General features: G+C 41.6%; 1 protein-coding gene across 1 annotated transcript in view; it reads right to left on the reverse strand.

Annotated features, from left to right (window-relative positions):
• dbpa (D site albumin promoter binding protein a) overlaps positions 1-21090 on the reverse strand; it is a 38285-nt gene that overhangs the window by 14934 nt on the left and 2261 nt on the right. Inside the window, exons 2-3 of the mRNA XM_035913587.2 lie at positions 15811-16079; positions 14115-14313 (exon numbers count right to left, since the gene is read on the reverse strand). Of these exons, the coding sequence (XP_035769480.1) occupies positions 14115-14313; positions 15811-16079 (468 nt within the window). The remainder of the gene's footprint in view (positions 1-14114; positions 14314-15810; positions 16080-21090) is intronic.

Consider the following 21090-nt stretch of genomic DNA (forward strand, 5'->3'; position numbering starts at 1 on the left):
TGTTGAAGCCTCAGGCTGAGCAGTTTCATCCTCACTTGGACTAAGGTGATCACAGGGTAGCAGCTTGTTGATTACAAGACATTTTTATTTAGCATAAAACATCTATTTTATGCTAAATGAAACCATCATTCATAAAATAATCATCTTATTGCATTAAATAAGAGCTAAACTAGCAACTGAGGCTAACAAAAGCCATCCAGAGTTTTCTGTGGTCACACAGGAAGTGAGATAACGGAGGCTTAAGGCACTTCCCTTAGCTTCCGTTTACAGACCCAGAAGTTACCTCCATGTTTATGGAAGTCAATGCTTAAAATTGAATTAATTTATCCAAATTATAAATTTTGTGCTACATATGAATTTATTTTAACCTCCTAAGACCTGAACTCTTCCACAGCATGCATTTTTATTTCTCTTTGATATTTGGGTATATTGGGGCCCGATGAATGTAAAAACAAAGAATTACCAGATTTTTTTTTTACATTATTTTAGTTTTTATGAAAAATAAGAGCCACATATGAGGATATTTGTTTAAAATTTTGATAGAACAGTAGCAGTATAATGTCCTCGTAAGTGGATATCAGGCCCTTGTAGAGCAAAATTGAGTATTTTGGTCTAAATAACCCAAAACGTGATGTCCACATATGTGGACGCCAGGTCCTGGAGGTTAAATCAGTAAATTACTGCAATAATCAATAATCGGTTTTGATAGTTAAATAACTTTTCTCGCTTTTTGTTGGTTCCACTTTCTAAAGAGTCAGAATTGAGTAGTTATCAAATTAAAATTCGTCAGGCTTTGGACACTCGCATGTTTTTTATGATAATGTTAATGAAATTTTTGATGCACTTTTTTCAATTATAGTTTGGAATTTTTTTTATAATTTTTTTTAAATTTTTAGTCTTATAATTTTTGTTTTCATTGTATTTTTTAAAAAGATTGCAAAACTACAAATTAAAATAAATTAATTGCAGGTAAAAGAAATAAACAGACCAGGGCGTTTTAACTTGGAGCGATTTTTGCGAGTGTCCCATGATTCAGATCTTATTTTTGTCTCCACTCACTGATTCTTGTGCATCTGGCTTTTATCTCCGTGTCTCACTTCACTGTCAACTTCTGAACTCGCACCGACGCCCACATACACACCCAGACAGGCTCGGACTCGCCGCTGCACGCGCAAACAAACAGAGCCGGCCACGTGCACGTTCATGAGGGCGAAGAAACGCGACTCACACCTAAACACACATGCCAGAGACAATTGAGTCCAGGTGACACACCCCGGGAGTCTTGTTCCTATTGTCAACACACTGGCTGGGAGTTATGTCACAGCAGTTTGGATATAACGGTGACCTCCTCTTCTGCTCTCTTTCCAAATCACTGCTCGTGCTCTGCCAATGGTCAGATCTGATAATGCCACACTGAGCACAGGACACGACTAGACATGTAGAAAGACCCCCATGTGGCACGGGACTTTGCAGGTTCCCCGTAACCCTGAAGAGCGGCTGTTGATTGAAAACAGCATCTGCCGTCGTGCTTCATGCTTGAGATGAAGAGAGGTTTTCTGTGCCAGAGTTTCCTTTAAAGATACATGCACAAAAAGGCTCGCCGTAAATATTCTGCAAACTACAACAGGACTCAAATCCACTGAAGTGAACATAAATGTGCTTTGTACAGCTGTGCCACAAAGAAAATAAATCAAAACATATTAATGCTGGGACATGCGGCTCTGTATGAGGAGACCCACGATATTCTTTTGACGACAGGAGAATAGAGAACAGCAGAGAATAAAAAGGTTTCCCATGTGGCTGTGCAGATACTGACTGTCCTCTCTAGGGCTTTTCATTGTTCGTAATATACTGACTTCTAATTGGCGTGGAGGAAGTATGCACAGTAGGCATCCCTGCATTGTAGTTGCTCGGCAGAAAAGCTACCATAACAAACTGAAGAGACTTTCAAAAGGAGCCTTGTGGTCAATGTTTGAAGGTAAATTCAGCCGCTCGAGCACCCACGACTGAGAACAATGTAACCCTGGTGTGATCGGCTGATTGACAAATCTTATTGCTGCTATGAAACATTAAAAGTGTCGAGGATTTTTATTCTATTTCTGATTTCACTAAATTATATCACACAGCAGCTGTCACCTGACAAAGTGCATGTCAGAATAACAATGTCTGACTAACTAAAATAGGACATTAGCTCACTTCTAACTGCTCCCTTGCACAAATTTGCTCTAATTTATGAGCAGTTCATATAATAGTATGGTTCATTTAGCGCTAGCAAGCGTGCATTTATCCAGAGAGCTCGTCTGCCTACGCAGAAGTTTCAACGTGTCCGAAGCAAATTTGTACCAATCCATGTCAGATCTGAGCCTCTTTCACATGCTTGATGTGATTCTCATGCGATGTCCAGCTTTATCAGAACATCATAATAAATCATTAAGTGTTCGGACCTCAAAGCTCAGTAAAAATAAACACGGAGAACACCAACAACAGCGACTGGGATCACTGGAAGTTTCCGATTTGTTGGGCCACAACTACTCGAACCAAACGGCAGCATTCCAGTTCACACTGGAGCCGGACACATGGCACTTAGCAGTATGAAAGTGATCAGATCAGACATAACCAGTGCTAGCCAGATGTTCAGATGGAAAAGAGCAGATTGCGAACAAAGGTGCGTGACTAACAAAACGTTTTCTCGTGCCTCGGTCCTTCTCCCTCCTGAGCTCAGATAGTAAAGAATAATAACACTGTTTAAGAAAAGCTCGCATGTGCAGTATGTGATTAGCCTCTTCATCTCATTGAGGGGAAAGAGGAGGCGGATGGTTGTCACCGGTGTGTGCGGCTTTTACCCACAGCAGAGGACAACCGAAAAAAAAAGGGGTCGTGTGTTTTTAAAGGTCATTCGCACTTTGGTGAACACACAAACAGAGGATTTGGAATCAGAGCCAAACTCGTTTTGATGGAAGGGTTTGTTTGGAGTGCTAAATCCTTATCGTCTAGATGAGGAAACATTATCTGGGCATTGTAATAAGACAGAATCGTTAGCCTTTTTTAAAAATCATACATGCACTGCTTCATAAATCTGCTGCCCTTAAACTCTCTCTTTCCAAAGCTCCTCATCTCTGCTTTGCTTTGTCCTCAGTGTTTATTCGTTCTGCAATCTTCACTGTTTCCTCTCCCGCCGCTCTCCTCATACCTCTCTCTTTCCTCCTCCAACCCCTCCCTTCCCTTCCCTTCTCTCTCTTTCTCCCTCTACAGCTCTCCTGCCTCTCTCGCTCTGATGCTTTCTGCAGCGGCACGTGACGTGGCGGCCGCACATGGCCCGAGCGTGTGAGAGACGGAGAGAGGGAGAGAGAGCGAGAGAGAGAGATTTCAAAACATGCAAAGCAACTCTCCCGACTGAGTGCTCGCTCTCCCCCTCCAGCTCTCCTCACTCTCTCTCTCTGTGCAGAGTCAGTGTCTGCTTTTAACCCTTCTGTCGCCAGGATTAATCACAATCCTGAATGTTAAACCGCCTGATGCCTCAGCCTGGTGTTATCCTGCATTCTCTCTCTCGTTCCTTCTTTTTTAAAGGCACAGGAGCCCATTTCTTTCACTCTTTACTCGGCTCATATTCTATTCAAATTCACAATTTATCATCTAGAATTAGACATTTCATTCGACTGGTGATGATTTCTGAGGGGTTTATCTTGGATTCTACCAGTCTAGACGCTGGTATTTGGTTTCAGCTTGAAGTGAGACAGCTCTCTGGTTAAAAGCAGATTACAACTCTTATTTATATATATTGTTCTGAAGGCCAGGGATGACCTAATCAGTGCTTAGCTTGTCTCTCTGAGGGAAAGTGAATGCAGAAATATGTGCTGCAGTGGCTGGACTGCAGACTGTTAGCAACATATTCAGATTGGCTATAAGAACTACAGATGAAATGCACTTACATTTATTTCAAAATGCAAAATGCTGTAAAATAATTGTTCTTATTCAAGCTGTTGACCAATCATTGTAAATAAATAAAAAGGTTGCATATAAATCTGCTTAAGCTCAACTGATGTTGTTGCTAAAAAGAGCGATTTTATATGATATTGTCTTGAGATCTTGACTCTATAAAAGTTTTGATTTTGGAAGCACTACTCTACTGAAACCACCCCATCTCAAGCACCACTTACTTCCCTTTCAGAACTTTTAACATGAGTTACAAAAACCTGCAGCACAGCGGTAATTTAGAAATAATGGCTTCATCACATAAGCTGATTTCTCTCATGTAAAATGCTCCACTCAGGTTGAATCTCATCAGCGTGCTTGACAAAAAAATAATATCCATCCAGTCAATTTCTCCAAGCTTATAAGGAGAGAGCGCAGCTTACTGATGCCATCCTCCACAACAATCCCAGTTTCTCATGTGGCCCCTCGGGAAAGTTAATTCCCCACCCCTGATCCATCTTCTACTGCTTATGCCTGACTGACACCTCCAGCTTTCCCAGAGGACACACGTTTTTCCAGCCTTGTTAATAGACATAATCACTCCAGTGTGTCCTTTGCCTTTCCCGGGGTCTTCTCCTTATTCTGAAGGTCTTTTACACCAAATGCATTTCACCTCTTGCTACTTTTGCAAATATAGCCAGTGTTTCTGGTCCATTTCACATCTGCCAAATACTCTGCTCTGACAGCCAATGGGATTGCTGTTTCCTTCCATAGCACGATCAATAGCTGGAATTATGTAACAGAAGCATTCATCAGAGGGACAGCTCAGGTTGAGTAGTTTGGACACACAGTTGGAGAGGCGAGGCTGAGATGGTCTGAACGTGTGCAGAGGAGGGATAGCACATATACTGGAATACATTAAGGACAGTGGATATGGAGCTGCCAGGATGGAGGGAACCGGGAACTCCTCAGAGGAGCATCATGAATGTGGTGAAAGAGGATGTCTGGGATAGAGTGAGATTGAGGAAGATGATACACGATGGAAACCCTAAAAGGAACGACTACAGGAAGAAGAAGAAGAAGAAACTTCAAGAATCAAACATCACTCTGCACACAAACATGGACAACAAGCTTATCCTCGATTCCTGACTGCCAGTGGATTCAACATAGTCGACAGTCTGCAGTAGAATCTCAACTGATTCAACAAAATTATTTGGGAAAATCAAATAGTTTTCAATTGGTACAGATCTGTATGCGCGTCCATTCACCTTTCAGAGGATTTCCTTATTCCCTCAGTCACTACCAACAGCCAAATGTAAGGAACCAGATCAGGTGGGATAGTCTCACCTTCACACCCAGCTCGCTCTTCATAGCCGACTGCAGCTGCAGTCCAGTGCTCCTCCATGTCTCACCACCTTATTGTGCTGGAGAAGGTGTCAGGCCACCTTGCACTTGACAGAGCAACACTGAGCATGTGAAATGGTGAGGGGCTGTACTAAATGTAATTGTACTGATGTCTATTGATAAGAAAAACAGGACTGAATACTCAGGTTGTTGGCAAGTACCTAAGACCACCCACCCATGGGCCCCAGAGGGTCTGATCCTTTGAGAGAGTCAGAGCAGAGGCCAAAACTGGCTTCAGAGCAGTGATTCTCAATTTCCTGGACCAAAGGTACAAAAACACCATCAACAGCACAAAAGAGCCCCAGTTTGGCATGATAACATCAGCTGAATCTTCCATTTAATTTCCAAAGAAAAATCATATTCCCTCAACTTACTTCCACTCCATATTTTTCAAAGTCATTCCCTCCCACCTACAGTGGAAAAGGAAAAACAACACTCCGACTGTCAACAGCGCCACAAATATCCAGCATCGGCTCTACACTCAACAACATCACATGGTCCTCATCAGAGGACGGTGTTTGTTCAACTGTCGACGCCTTCAGCTGCAGTGCTTTGAGGAATTTTCAGAAGTGCATGTGTTGGCTTAAAGTCGCCGAGCTTTAACGTGAACAGATCCAAACTCCATCTGCTGATGAAGACTCTGCGATGAGGTTAAAAGCTAAAGAAAAGCCTTCAGCTAGGATTCATCATCCATCCATTAACTATACCTGCTTATCTTTTAGAAGAGAGCTTCTCTCTCATCCACCACTCTCCTTATTTCAGTATTAAAAACACCCTGAAATAGGTCCTGCACCGACTTGTGAGGCCATGCACGTTGTGGCTTTTACCTCCCAAGCCAGACAGTGATTGAGCAGTGCCTCGTTTGGGTTAATTTTACATTATTAAGCACAGTAAGAGAAAATTTAAAGGCAACTACCCATCTAATAAATAGAGTTCTACTGCGTTTCCACATAAGGATGAAGCATATTTAAATGTAGACGCCTCAAACTTCAAGTCTAGTCCACAAATAAATCAAATCAAATCAAAGTTGCCAGTTTAGGCGCTAGCTTATTTGCCTGTTTAAGAAACTTTAGATGCATTAAAGCCATATTCCCATGTTTGCTTTTATCTGCACTTCCCACTCAAGCTTCACCACTTCTGCTTTCAACGTTGCTCTCCTCGTGCGTCTGTCTGTCTGTCAGCAGGATTTAAAAACTGAACAGATTCCCATGAAGTCTGGTTGACAGATCAGCCTCAGGCAAAAGAACATCTGATTAGATGTGGGTGGTTATTCTGATTTTTTGATCTTCACATTTCTTTTCCAAGCGTCTCGTGTTATCCTTCCTCCACGTGTGTTAAACTGTCTGTTGTGACAAGTTGACATCAGCGAGTCAGATGTTTATTTTCAAAATTCTCAAAAGCAAAAAAGTTCATTAAAAACACCTTAGCTGAGAAAACATGTGCGCTAGACGCTTTCGCGTTCATGCATCTTCAGAGTGAACTGACCTGGAAGTGTTGAAGTAAAGCTGCAGCCTGATTTAAAATACAAGCAAAGGTGAGTCATGATTATTTACTTGAAGCTAGGAGGCAAAGAACAGCTCTTTACAGAGAAAAAAAGGCGGTGCAGCGCTGCAGCACGATAAGCGCCCTGGTGGTCTGTCTTTCACTTCTTATTGTTTTTTTCTTATAATTGCACTGAAATGAGAATTTCCTGCTTTTGTGAAGCATCATCCATGAGTGGAAATCGCACTGCAGGCAATTAAATCAAGGTTAATGTAGACCTATTCTCTGAGCCGCCACATAAAATCTTCATCTCCATCCATATCTCAGTTTCTTTGAGTCTGATTCGTTTCATAAACCTAAACTAGTGAGGTACCCGTGCAGAGGACATTTGCAGACGTCCCGTAAGCATGCAGGTAGTTATTAAGGTTTTGAACAGCAGACGGCTGCAGGAATGCACCAGCTGATTGGGTGATTTTCTCAGCCAAACATGCCAAACAGGAAAACTGTGGGTTGTTGCATTCATCCAAACAGCACGAGTGAGTGATTGAAGTCATTTATCACAGGAGACAGAAGACAATAAATAAATACAACCAGCGCCCCCACCTTCCTGAGAACCCATCATATTTCATTTTCTATGTAACACTATGATTTCTACATAATGAGGAGAACTCTATTTTCTTTTGCTCTCATTTTAAACACTGAAACAAAACAATTGGACAAAAATACTGTTTCCACCACAAACATAATAAAGCGTTAAAGGACACGATCAAAGGCTTTCCTCCTTCAGCAGCTGAACTGTGAAGCGTCCCCAGAGGACCACGTGCACAGCAAACTGTGGTGATTTCTTGCAACTGCACAAAATCAGGTGGAAGTTAGTTAAACCTAACAATCACAGTTTTATTCAGCAGAAGTTGTTCTTTTCTTTCGTTCTTTTTTTGGGGGGAGGAAGATGGCGATAGACATCAAAATGCTGTTTGGTTTTGCTCCGAGGCTCAGCTGAGTCTCGGCGGACAGTTTTCGGGCTAGGTTTGAGGCTGATTTTAGGGAGGAGATGAAATAAACAACATTGCGTTCTGGAGCTTAATTGTGTCCACGTCCCACAGTTTCCTATCACAGGTGCAGTTTTACGTGTGCCGCAAAGAACCCCGGTATGAATATTTCGGATTTACAGCATTTTAAAGAGGAAACAGGTGAAAAATGTCAGCAGAGCTGCTTATAAAACCCCAGCTGTATCCATATTTTTGTGTTTTCCCCTCCCACTGAACTGTTCTCCTTTTTGCCCAGAATGAATTAAAATCAAAGTAAAACATGTGCATGTGGATGAGATTATTATTTCCACTCTATTTTCCATCTATTTCTCTTGCTGATTCTCTCTCCCCCTCTCTTTGCAGCTCTGTAGTAATACTTCAGCTCCACAACAACCTCAGGGATTTCTGGATGAATGCATCATCCTCGACCCAGTCACGTGTTTATAATTCAGAATAAAAAGCACGCGTGCACACACACACACACACAGATAGATGAAAGCATGCTCACATTAAAGCCCACATAGTTGCATGCAAATGCCAAAACAGACGGCATTCTCATATGCATGTGTGAAGCTCAGCATACTGTACATACACATACCAAAAGGTGGAAAGACTAAAGGCATGCTTGTGCACACACACACACTAATGGTGTGTATTCATAGACTCGCACAGAAGCACTCAGGGCAGATATGAAGATTTGCAGCAGTGGTTTTCTCTCGTCTGTAGCTGCAGCTCTATCCTGGCTGAACCTTGTGAATCTCTTTCTCTGTATCTCATTTTCCAATTATTCTCTCTCACAGTATCTGCAGCTTGTTTGCACAGAGAAACATCTCCTGTCTTATTGTTTATGACTCAGAATCAAAGAACAAACACAATGTCCCAGGCAGATTTCTCAGAATCTGATCCTGCTGGGCACCTCATCTCTCTGTTTTCCCCTCTTTCCTGTATCCAAACCCTCTTTCTGCATACTCGGAGCATTCGATTCTAGTATAAACAAAACACGGGGGGGAAGCTACGCAACCTTCCCTCAAAATGATCTGATCATGGCGGCATTTTCTAAACAAAAGGGAACGTGAGGAGCAGCACCCGATATGAGCAAATTCAAACCTCGCAACGCCCACAGGTGGGTCCACTGTTTTCAGATTCGCTGTTCAGACCTGCAGAATATTACTTTTAAATTCTCTGGGAGCTGACATTATGTGTCAGGCTGAATTCTGAGCGCATGGTAATAAAAGTGATGCAAAGCTTCAATGAGCAGCTGCAACAAGCTGATAGAAAATATATGAGATGCTGTCATAAAGCGTGTGGGAGAACGATTTCATTTCCTCCCAGATATATATACTGTGTTTTCCATCCTTTTCCTCCACTCCAGTTAACTCTCTGCGCTTTGTATCGAATACAAAAGCAATCAGCGAGTGTATTCACAGAAGAACATGAAGAGGATAAACAGGCATGTTTGGACAGCTTCAAATCTCATTAAGTGTTAAGGTCATTTCATTTTTTTTATCCTATGTAGTTAAAGGAGCTTGCAAAGAAAAGCGTCTGGACTTCTTTAAGTTACTTGAACAAGTTTCAAGTAACTTAAAGAAGTCCAGACGCTTTTCTTTGCAAGCTCCTTTGACTACGACGACCTGGATGACTGAGAACCTTCACAGACATCCTATGTAGTTGTGCATGTGCATCAGTAGTTAGCTAGGTTTTTTAAGGCTGGGCTATTTAAAAAATAGCCACTGTGCTTAGCTATAAGTTTGTAAAGCCCCATCCATTTAGCCACCTTGGTTTTTGAGTGTATTTGGACAAGAGAGTGGAGTGAAAAGATAACAGCTAATGCTAACAGCGTGCCGGGCAGATCGTTCAGGAGGGTAAGACAAGGATTATGAAGCTAGAGGTCACGATTTTGAAATTCCATCATGGTGGCTTAGCTTTTCATGAGCTCCACAAGGTTAATGTTCTGCTGCTGTAACTATTAAAAGCAGTGTTGCATCTGTGTGGGTAAAATGTAGCAACTTCCTGTAAAATGAATGAAATTGTCCAGATAAATAAAGTCTCTGTGTTATCCACCAGTCAAGAACACAGCATCTTTGTCCTGTGTTTGTGTGTGCCGCTCCCACACCAGACACAACTAGCAAGTAAGTGGACTCAACATTCTCACATAGTGACGCATTTTCTTTCACTTGAAATTCACTTGTAGTTTTCTCTGGATGAAAAGAAACCGTGAGAAAGCTACAAAATTACAAACTCATCAACTGATTTGGTGTGAAAATACCCTTAAGCACCCCAAAAGCTGTATAATCTGTCTGACAATTGCATTTGAAATTCACCAAAAGGCACAAATACCACAAATGTGGTCGAGTGAACCATGTCAATGATCCAAGAACGTCTTATTTAAACCCTTAACAAAGTTCAAATTTGTGACTGAGAAAAAAAAATACCTGTACAAGAATGAAGGAGGAAATCTTACATACACAGCTACATTTTAAAGCAGGCTGTAAACTACGGAGCCCCGCAGGGGACATGGGAGAAAAAAAAAATTAAGACGGACTTTTGCGAGATCTCGCAAAACTAACTCGGGATCTCACAAAACTTTTGCGAGATCTCGCAAAACAAACTCAGGATCTCGCAAAACTTTTGTGAGATCTCGCAAAACAAACTCGCGATCTCGCAAAACTTTTGCGAGACCTCGCAAAAGTTTTAGCCGCATTCTTCCGCATTAGCTTGAAGCCAACGGGAGGTCGAGACCTCCCGTTAGCTTCGAGCTATCGGGAGGTCGAGACCTACTACAGCCAGGAGGAACACCACTTTCCCGGCACATCGTGCCTCGACCTCCCGGTCGGCTTCGAGCCAGCGTACGAAGAATGCGGCTAAAACGTTTGCGAGATCTCGCAAAAGTTTTGCGAGATCCCGAGTTTGTTTTGCGAGATCTCGCAAAAGTTTTGCGAGATCCCGAGTTTGTTTTGCGAGGTCTCGCAAAACTTTTGCGAGGTCTCGCAAAAGTCCGTCTTAATTTTTTTTTCTCCCATGTCCCCTGCGGGGCTCCGTAAGGAAATCTTACATACACAGCTACATTTTAAAGCAGGCTGTAAACAGGTTTGTTTCTGCTGACATTTTAAAATGGGAGTCTATGGGGACTGAGTCGATTTTACAGTCAGCCTCAAGTGGACAAAAGAGGAACTGCAGTTATTTGCACATCTGAATCTTTAGCTTTGAAAGGTTCTGCTTGATTTTAAACATAAACACTGGTTCAGAGGATTATGTGTAATGTGAAGGAGATGAACCTGCAAATAATAACCATGCGTTTCAGCTACAAAACATTTTAGCATCTTTGAGCTCATTGTTTTGGTTTATTACAACATCGTTACTGTGGTTACAGCTAATATTAGAGCTGTTTTCATCCACTGTAGGCAGAGACAAAAACAAAAAACTAGCTGCAAGCTGTGAACAACTGGCTTTTGAAAACAGTGGAGTTAAGCAGATAAAGAGGCAGATATTTCCCCCCAGGAGCTGTAGACCACAGAGGAGCTAAAAGAAGAGTGAGTAGTGGACTTACATTCATCCGGTGCACAGAAATGCATCTTCAAATGAAAGCTAATGCTGCTCTGTATCATCTGGATGTACAAATAAACAACTGTTTGGTGATATGTCATATTCATACCCATCTACAAAGCTTTTAGATTATGGAGCAAGAGCAAAAAAAGAGACTATGCTGGCATATGATATAAACGCATTGAGTTAAAGTCTTCTTCATACAGCAGACACATGAGAGATTGTTATATGACTGTGCTTGGCCTTTGCAGAAGAGCATTTATGCATATTTTTAGGTGCAGATGTGGCAAACCGTCCAATCCACAGGGTGCTGTATGCAAAGACGAAGACAAACACTTTTTGCCTTCATTTATGATCTCACAGATTACACCCAGCGTCGCTCTTTGTCAAACCGGTGACATTTTGACGACAAGACGAAGCTTCGCAAATGAGTAAAGAAATGCTAAAATAATTGTAGCATAGATAACACAAACAACATTAGGCTCTCTTGTTCCGTCTCCACACATCTAACTTAACATGCTCATACAATCATTATCGTATAATGGCTGAGCATTTACAAAGAATGCGGCGGTCTGTTGTCAATAAATCACCACGAAATTAGCTGTGATGAATCACCGGATGGCTCGTGGGACAAAAAACATGACGGTCAGCGTTAGAAAGAACGGCTTTGTGGTTTCAATTAGTCAAAACTGGAAGTTGTCAGGCTTGTGAAATCTCAAAAAGGAAAGAGAAAAAAAAGAAAAAGAAAAAGACAGATGGACAGAAAGGTTGTTCTGATGTTCTGGCAGTTCTGGTTCACATCAAATGCAGCAGAGAGAGGAAACAATAAATTATGAATATATAACGGATGAAAACAGCCTGGTGGAGAGAACCGAGGAGGGCCAGAGAACAGGGTGTCAGCCATTCATCGCGCTGAGATATAATTAGAGAGAATCCCGATCTGGTTATTGTTAGAGGCACCGAACGCTTGAGTTGTGCGAGTTAATATAATGCACTGTGGGCCTCGGTGCTCATTAGTGCCAGATCACATCGAGGCCTCTTGCACATACAGCTTCATATATGTCTGAAGGCATTAGTTGCAGCACAAATGCTGCCTTCTCACATGAAGATGTTTTCAACTCACTGCAGAAAAAGAAAAGCGTGCTCATTTTTTACTTTGTTATGAATGTTTTTAATGATTAACAATCTTAAAAATCTCATTCTGGTTAGTAGTATTTTGACTGGTAGGTTAAGTAAATAACCTCTGGACAACATATTAATTTGTGAAAATTGGTAAAAAATAAATTAATTAATTAAATATGACTTTCTTAGTCATGAAAATCATCCACCTAGAGGTAATGATACAAAGTCTCCTTTTTTCTGACCAGGAGGGCAAAATTCAGCTAACCATCATACATGGTAAACAACATCTGACAAGCTAAATAGACTAAAAATAAAATAAAATAAAAGAGCTAAATGGATTAACACGCAGCTTGCCAAAAATTGCAATACCTCTAGTGGCCACTTGAGGCAGGCTCCAAAGCGAGCCCACCCACGATAAAAAGTCCTGCTTTACAACAGAAGTAAAAATGTTTGCAGCCAGGCGGAAAATGCTTTTAGTGTCTGTGGATGGTGTTTGGCCTTCATAACAACTGTACAAGGGTTGAAATGTTTTATAACTCAACCTTTAAGTTAACAGGGTTGACCCTTAACTGCAGCTCTGAACAGTTTGTCATGCCTTTTGAAGCATTTTAATGCAATTATCTTTAAAATTACATGACTTGATATCTGGTTAATTTTTCACAACAGCTGATTCAAGAAGTCTGCTCTCTAGCTGTGGCTCATTAGATATTAGTATGTTACTTAATTAGTAACATAATTAGTAACTTAATTATAACTAATTAGTAGCTTTAAATTTCAGTGATTTTACTCTCATTGACACCTGTATATAACATCGAGCCTAGCCATGCAATCTGCCTTTATAAACATTTGTGAAAAAAACGGCCGAGCTCACTGGATTTGAACTGGCACTGTAAGACTCCACTGTTACAACAAGTCAGCTTGTGAACATTTCTTTCCTTCTAGATTATAAATGATCAACTCGTAGTGCTATTATTGTAAAGTGGAAGCATTTAGAAGCACAACAACTCAGCCACGAAGTGGCAGACCTCAATGTTACAGAGCTACAGGGTGCTGAGATGTGAGGTGCATAAAAGTCTTAGCGGACTCAATAAGCGCACAGCTGACATTAACATCATGATAAATGTTTGCCAGGAGCTTCATGGTATAGGCTCCCATGGCTGAACAGCTCCTGTAAGTGTAATGTAGGTAGCCCAGTTTGCACCAGTACAGTTTATAGATGCTTGCTAACCAAACTTGCCAGATTTAGCTACTAACTTACTTCTCCACCTTAAAAAAGACTTCAGACGGGAGTCATGGATGAACTAGCAGGAAGCATTATATTAATTTCCCATAATGCCCATTTTAATGGGTCAAAAATGTATAAAACTGCTCAGCAGCAACATCACATTCAATAAAAATGTGTTATAGATGAGCCTGTGAATAACTTTGTAGCTCATTTTGCTAAATAATGTCACAGAAACTACTTTCCAAGGACCAACTGAGAACTTTCAAATGTCTATTTTATGCCTGACCAGAACAAACAAAACCACAAAATATTCAGTTTACCATCACACTATAAAAAAATAAATAACATACAAGAATTAACTAAATGTAAGGACTGTTTTAAAATTCCCAATCACTCACCATGTAGACACTCAGGTCCTCCCATCATGCTTTGCTGCTGTTGAGGTGGTGGCGGCTGTGGTTGTGGTTGGACGGTCTCCAGTCCAAGCAGTGAAGAAGAAGAGGACGAGGAGGACATGGAGGAGGAAGAGGAAGAGCAGGGCGGAGGAGAGGTGGGAGGACACTGAGAACTCTGGTTAGGCACCGCGGACTGGGAGCTCTGGGAGGAGAACACAAACAAAAGCAGAAATTGTAATCAGAAGAAATTTGGCTTAAAGCGGGAGGAGCTAAAACAGCTTGTGTCAAATAGAAGATGAACAGAGGTGCTGCACAAATACACAGGATAAGATGAATGAGAACTATTTTCAATGATAAATCACGCAGTGCTGCTCCAGCAGTGTCCAGGAATGGTTCTTTTGAAATCTCATTGGTGCTTTAAGGATTTCTTCAAATTAAAATAGTTAGCTTATAACAGAGCGATGGCAGTATAAGGTTAGCTTAAAGTCCAAAGATTAATCTCACGGCGTAGTGCATGGCCCTATGATCGTGACTTATTCACAATTCAGAAAAAACAATGGGACTGATAGACATTAGCCAGCAAACTAAGCAGCTAGCAAGCTGTGCAGAGAAAGGTTGAAGGTGCGCTTAAATCATGCCAGTGTGATTTAAACTTTAAAATCATGCTTCATATTTGAAATATTCATTAATTATCTGAATTACAAAGTGCGTCCAAAGGCTCACAGCAGGATCTTTTCCTACTTTTACATTGCATTTCAATATTTTTACATTCCTTGCTAGTCTGTTGGACTGTTTCTATGTTATTCCAGTAGAGTTATAATATATTACAAGGTTTAAGAAAAACGCTCTACAGATGCCACAGAAAGCAGAGATGATGTCGCTCTTTACATGATGTATTTTATTTCGCTCATTCCTCCTTTGGATGCAGCCGCTGGCTGTGAGCAGCTGCAGCTGCTAGTGAATCCATGGCTATAATATGGTTGCTGCTCAGACGACTGCAAATGCAAATAAGAAGAGCTGGATGGCAATGCATGCAGAGCCTGCACTGCAACCGAACACTGCGAGTAGCTAAAATATAAATTAACGGGAAAGCGTACGTAGTTTTAAAAAAAACATAACCGTTGAAATCTCCAAAAAAACAAACTGAATTGCAGTTAATTGACTTCCTGTGATCGTAGCGAAGGTCGTTTCAGTTTGTCAACACAAGTCTCTGCAGTTCCCACCAGAATGAGTTGCAGAACGCCACAGTGGTTTTTCAGTTTAAATATATATATCATGATAAGAGTAGTGAGAGACTGAACTGCTCCATTTGCCACCTTGGCTGCTGACAACAAATTAACACTGAAGGGTTACAGCGAGCTAAGAATGTTTATCTTGAAACTGAAGCCACATTGTAACAAGAGCATTTCCACCTTATTAAAAATCCTGGAAACACTCCTCCACTGCAAGCATTGAAGAATCAGCTAGCTCCTTTTGTGACGATGAAGACTAAATGATGACTGGCCAGATAACGGGTAAACTAGCACAGTTTAGCATTAGCGCACTCATCTGAGGTTTTCTCTTGAGGAAATGATGATGTTCCTGCAACTGTTTCATTAACATCTGTGCTGAATAAACATTAAATTGTCTTCTTCCACTATAACGTCTTTTGGTTTGGTAAAATTGAGGTATGATTCATAAACGTGTGGTTTTATTTTACCTGCGAGGGGATCTGGGCAGTAGCAGAGCTGGGCCCGTTGCTGTGCATCCCCATCCCATTCTCAGTCAGGAATTCCTCCAGGTCCATGTACTGCAGCTGGAACAGGCCTCCATCACACGGCAGGGTCCTCTCCCACAGCAGCGGGCCCAGGAAGGCTGACTGTGAGTTGGGTCGCAGTGCGCCGGAGCCCGGGGTTCCTCCCACCCCATTTGCTCCACCGGCACTGACACCCAGAGAGTCTTCATCGGAGTCCAGAGGCTTGTCTTTGTCTGAAGAGAGAAGAGGGGGAGATATCTTCCATTAAGCTGCTAACATTAGTTCTGTTGTTTCGTCTGCTCTGACTAAAGTATGCAATGAAACTCATTCATCCTTCTTTTTAAAGTGTTTGCAACGATAACTCATATTCATTCAAACATTTTCAGTGTTTTCTTTCAAAAATGGCTCAAACTACAAAACCCTGAAGTTCTCATCCACATATTTATGTAGTTTAATTGCAGTCCTTTGGTGGAATCTGTATCACAAAGGACTCTATATATTAGACACCTAAAAACTTATCTGTGCATGTGCTATTTTGCAGATGCACAGATAAGTTTGTTCTTCCCATGATGACTCAGCAATGGCAATAGAGCTCAGGACCCCTAAGCATCGTTTTTACTAGTGCAGCTGTGAAGGTTCATAACCTAAAACGCTGCTTTCAGTTCCTTAATGTAAGCAAACAAGAATCTGGAAAACTACTGGTTTTTCCTTTGGGGGAATCTGACAGATTTTCTGGATTTCCACTGTCGCTAGCAGATGTCCAGGCCACATCTTCTATTTCTATCTGCCAGACATTGTTTGTGAATGCAGATGAATCTTTAGAAAAACACTGAATCGTCATCGTGCATTGGTTATTAAATGCAATTCAGTAATTACCAGCCCTCTTTTGTTCGCCACATAGACCTTTTAAATGCATACAACCAAAGCCTGCTCAAATACGTCTGGTCAATAGGACTACAAAAAGTCTCCGAACAAAACCCAGGAAACTTCCCAGAACACAAAACACAATCGAGGTTAACCTCCTGCCAGCCACTGTATCCCTGACAAACCACTGAGGGGTAGGGTTAGGCTGTACTCCAGCTACGTGTTTTTAAAGACTAATTTCAGAAACTAGACAACATTATCTTCCATGCATTTAAACGTCTTTTATATGATTTCCATCTGAGAGGTAAAAGAGGTAAAAACAAATCCATATAGATGGAGCACTGGGAGCCTGAACTTAACCCTAACCAAGTCACTGGTGATCAGTGTTGGGAAGGTTACTTTTAAAATGTATTCCATTACAGAATACAGAATACATGCCCCAAAATGTATTCTGTAACGTATTCCGTTACGTTACTCAATGAGAGTAACGTATTCTGAATACTTTGGATTACTTAATATATTATCATGCTGTTTACAACTACATGAATGTACTATTGCTGTGATTTATTACTGTTACTGAAGGTCCGCGGCTCCGAACCGTAGTAAAGGGACCTCTGGCTAATACGGTTCGTGTCGGGCTCGTACCCGAAAACTAGCTTAACTCTGTTGTCTGGGTCAACTTTGCTAGCGAGAGACAGAGAGAGGCGTTGAAAGGCTGCTCCAACGGAACTTATTGTTTTTGGAGGAAAACACGAACACAGCGTACAGTCGAGTCTTAATAGCTTACTTACAACTGGGCTCGTCAGGCTCTCTTCTTGGCTGCAGTGGTTATTATTATATTTACATGCTTCCAGCTCCCGTTTTTGCTCGATGACAGCTCGTACTTTTCCTTTTTCTCCCTCCCTCGCTCACAGACACATAACGTGTATGGCAGTCCATTCTCCCTGCAGCACGGACTACGCTGCCCATGATGCTACATTCTTTAGAGCTATACCTGTAGCATTCTGCCTATTAGCTTAGCATAACAACAACAGGCGCTCTCTCACCCAGGAAACACGCAGAGAGAGAGCGGCGCTCTGTAACCATGGCAACCGCTGCCGCCTGGAACAACAGAACGTAGCTGTCAAACAAAACCCAAACAGTCCTGACCCGCCACAATATGAAACAGGGAAGTACCGCCGTGTAATCCATTTATTTCAACAAAGTAACTGTATTCTAAATACCACCTTTTTAAACGGCAACTGTAACGTAATACAGTTACTCATATTTTGTAATTTAAATACGTAACGGCGGTACATGTATTCCGTTACTCCCCAACACTGCTGGCGATCAAATGGATGTTAAGAGGTTAATCAAACACAAGTGACAGCAAAAGTAAGCAGAAAACCAACCAAAACAGTGCAAAATGCAAAAATCCCTAACACCACCCACAGTTTCCTGGTTTAAAGACTTTTACTTTATTTACCACCGTCAACCTCCCGTCTCTCTACCATCAGTGGTATCATCCAGTTCAGAGCAACGATGTCACGTGCTCCAGCTGGCAGCTTCTGAGGAAACATCAGAATGGTTTCTTTAAGATAAGAATCGCTTATCCTGAACTGAACACTGCATCCTAAACAGTTTAACGTGGATACAGGTAATATTAAGGGGTGTCCACACAGGAAGAGACTAGCATGGATGTATCACTGAATGTCAATGTCTGGGAGCGAAAGATAAAGTTGATATGACTGAAAAACACATGATAGCGTCACCTACACCACTGGTGACCTGCCGTCAGCTACAAAGCAATGGCTTCATGCTTATTTCAAAAGAATACTTTGAGAATTTGAAGTAACATCTGATCGATATACAGCCTGAGGTTGGTTTCTTGTGCAATTCAGCTCACTGCGGCTCAAAGAGGATCAGACTGACGTGACTTTTGCTTCACAAAGCATGAAAATAATTTTAAAAAGAGAAGCCACACAAGCCAACAAAGACCCAACAAAGGCTTGTGCCACTGCCTGGCACACATGTCCTTATCACCCTACAAAGCACTTAGCCACAATCATTAAAATGCACCTCTAAATAAATTGAGCGACCTTGCACTCTGACCTCATCGTGAAAGTCAGATGGACAGACTAACCATCAATAAACCATTACCAGAAAAAAGGGATTTTTAAAAGAACAGGAAATAAAGGGAAGCACTCCATGGAAATATAGACAATGATAGCTTTGTACTCTGCTCCTTTGGTTATATTGTTCAAAAGGATTACATTGCCAAAAGAATAAAGAAGAAGAATAAAGCCCCATAAAACAGCACTAAAAGAGCATATTTAACAGGGCTGGAACGACACAGAGACAGACTGGGAGTTGTGAAGAAAAGTGAGAGGCTGGGGAGAGTATCAGTGAGGCTTGAAACTTATATTTAAACGGATTAAAGTATATAAAGACGTGAGAGATCACAGCAGTGGATGGACAGATAGGTACTCAGAAGGTGGGAGGAGTAGAAAATAATCTGTCTCTGGCAGGATCTTAATCATCTGGCTGCCAGTGTAGTAAGTTTAGCCACAACCAGAGCACAAAACTCACAACCTTAGCTTTGTGGAGACTGTTTGGTTCTGTAGTTTAAGATGCTTCGAAGCTAATGTTCATGATATTAAAATAAAAAGAGCAAAAAAAGAGAGATGCAAAATAAACTTAAGAAGAAGAAGACAAATAAGTGAAGTATCCCAGAAATTCAGGTGGAACATTTGCAGCCTGATTTATGGCTATTCCTTACGTTTGGTGGTGCAATCACCATAGCAACAACAACCAATCGCTAACAAGGCAAGCTAAGCGATTTTTCATCGGTCTGCCTGTGGTGAAATTTGTTCGTAGAGAGCGGGCTGATTATTCACCACAATGATCGATTTCTCCAACGTGTTGATGCCAAACTGCAAAAGCAGCCACCTCGCTCTCTCTGTATATTTACTTGACCTGATTTGACTAGTCTGTGTGTGTTAGCCCTGTGATAGTCTGGTGACTTGTCCACAGTGTACCCTGCCTCACGCCCTGTGACAGCTGGGATAGGCTGCATGCCAGAACAACTCTGAAGTGGATAAGCGGTTAAGAAAATGAGATGAATGGATGGATGTGACTGGTAGCAGTGGTGTCGGTAATTGCAAAGTTGAACTTTTCTCAACTTTTCAGGGCGACCAACGTGAAGGAAAGGACTCACAATTCTATTTGGCGGTACATATTGTCATTCAAAATAAATGAGAATCCAGCCTAAATGCCTCCAGGTCACTTAAAGTGACCTTAAATTTTTCCAGCTCCTTTACAGTTAGTTGATTTTGCAACTGATCTAACTGCCGACGGAGAAGCAAATTGGAACGTCCTTTTTCCAAATCTAATCCATACTTTAGGGACAGACAAAAGAAAAAAAGCCTTGGGATCAAAGTCAATGACTTCTTATACTTTTTTGACAGATGTAGGTCAGTAAGTGAGATTGGAGCAGGCCGAGAGCTTCCTAATAAGAAATACAAGTGGTTAAGTCTATCAAAGGGCAAAGCAGTCCATACAATATGCAACGATGCATAAGCTTTAAGGTTTGCAGTCACTATCAGGCTTTGTGACAGACAGTATCCAGCACATGAAAGCATTGCAAACACATAAAGGTGGCAGCAGCAGATCTTTTTCTTGCATTAAAATAAACATGGTGTACTCTCAAGTATATACTCGGTTCAGCTGAGTCAAACTAGCCGCAGTGTCGAGCAGACACTTCTAAGATATCACAGGAGCTTAAGTGAAGTCATTCAAGTGCAAAGGAAAATGAAAAGATAATCTAAAAGCAACAGAGGGCAAAGTCATTAAAAGACATGGGGAAATCCCTTTTCTGTAAAGCAGCGTGAGGAGGACCAGAGGGCGAAGGGATGGGAGGAATAAGTGGAAGTGACACAGCTTAATCAAAGTGACACTTTGAACTCAAGTGGACAAGTCATTAAAATCTGACAGACTGCGAACTGACCCGCAGCACAGCAGAGAGGAGAGGAAACGTGGCAGCGGAGGCTTGGAAGAAGAGATGATCCATGCAAATAGGAGAGAGATGTGCAAAAAGAAGAGAGAGAGAGAGATTTACACGGGGAGGAAGAGGAGAGGGATGCAAATAAATGGCTTTGGAAAAGAAAATAAGTCTGGGTGATGAGAGTAAAAGATGAAGACGGAGAGGAAGGGAGACAAAAACCTGAGAAAATGTAAATCAGCAGAGGGACCGCTGTTGTGAAGCGAGTGGAAGACGAGAAGAGAGCAAGACAGGAAAGTGTGAGAGGGAAAACTCAAAGACGTGCAATACAGAGAGCGAGAGAGAGAGAGGGAGGGAGGGAGATGTGCTAGATAGAGTGGGTGTTTGTGAAGGCGTCAAAC

The sequence above is a fragment of the Neolamprologus brichardi genome, chromosome 22 (genome assembly GCF_056152115.1).
Source record: "Neolamprologus brichardi isolate AB-2024 chromosome 22, ASM5615211v1, whole genome shotgun sequence".
In the NCBI taxonomy this organism is placed as follows: Eukaryota; Metazoa; Chordata; class Actinopteri; order Cichliformes; family Cichlidae; genus Neolamprologus; species Neolamprologus brichardi.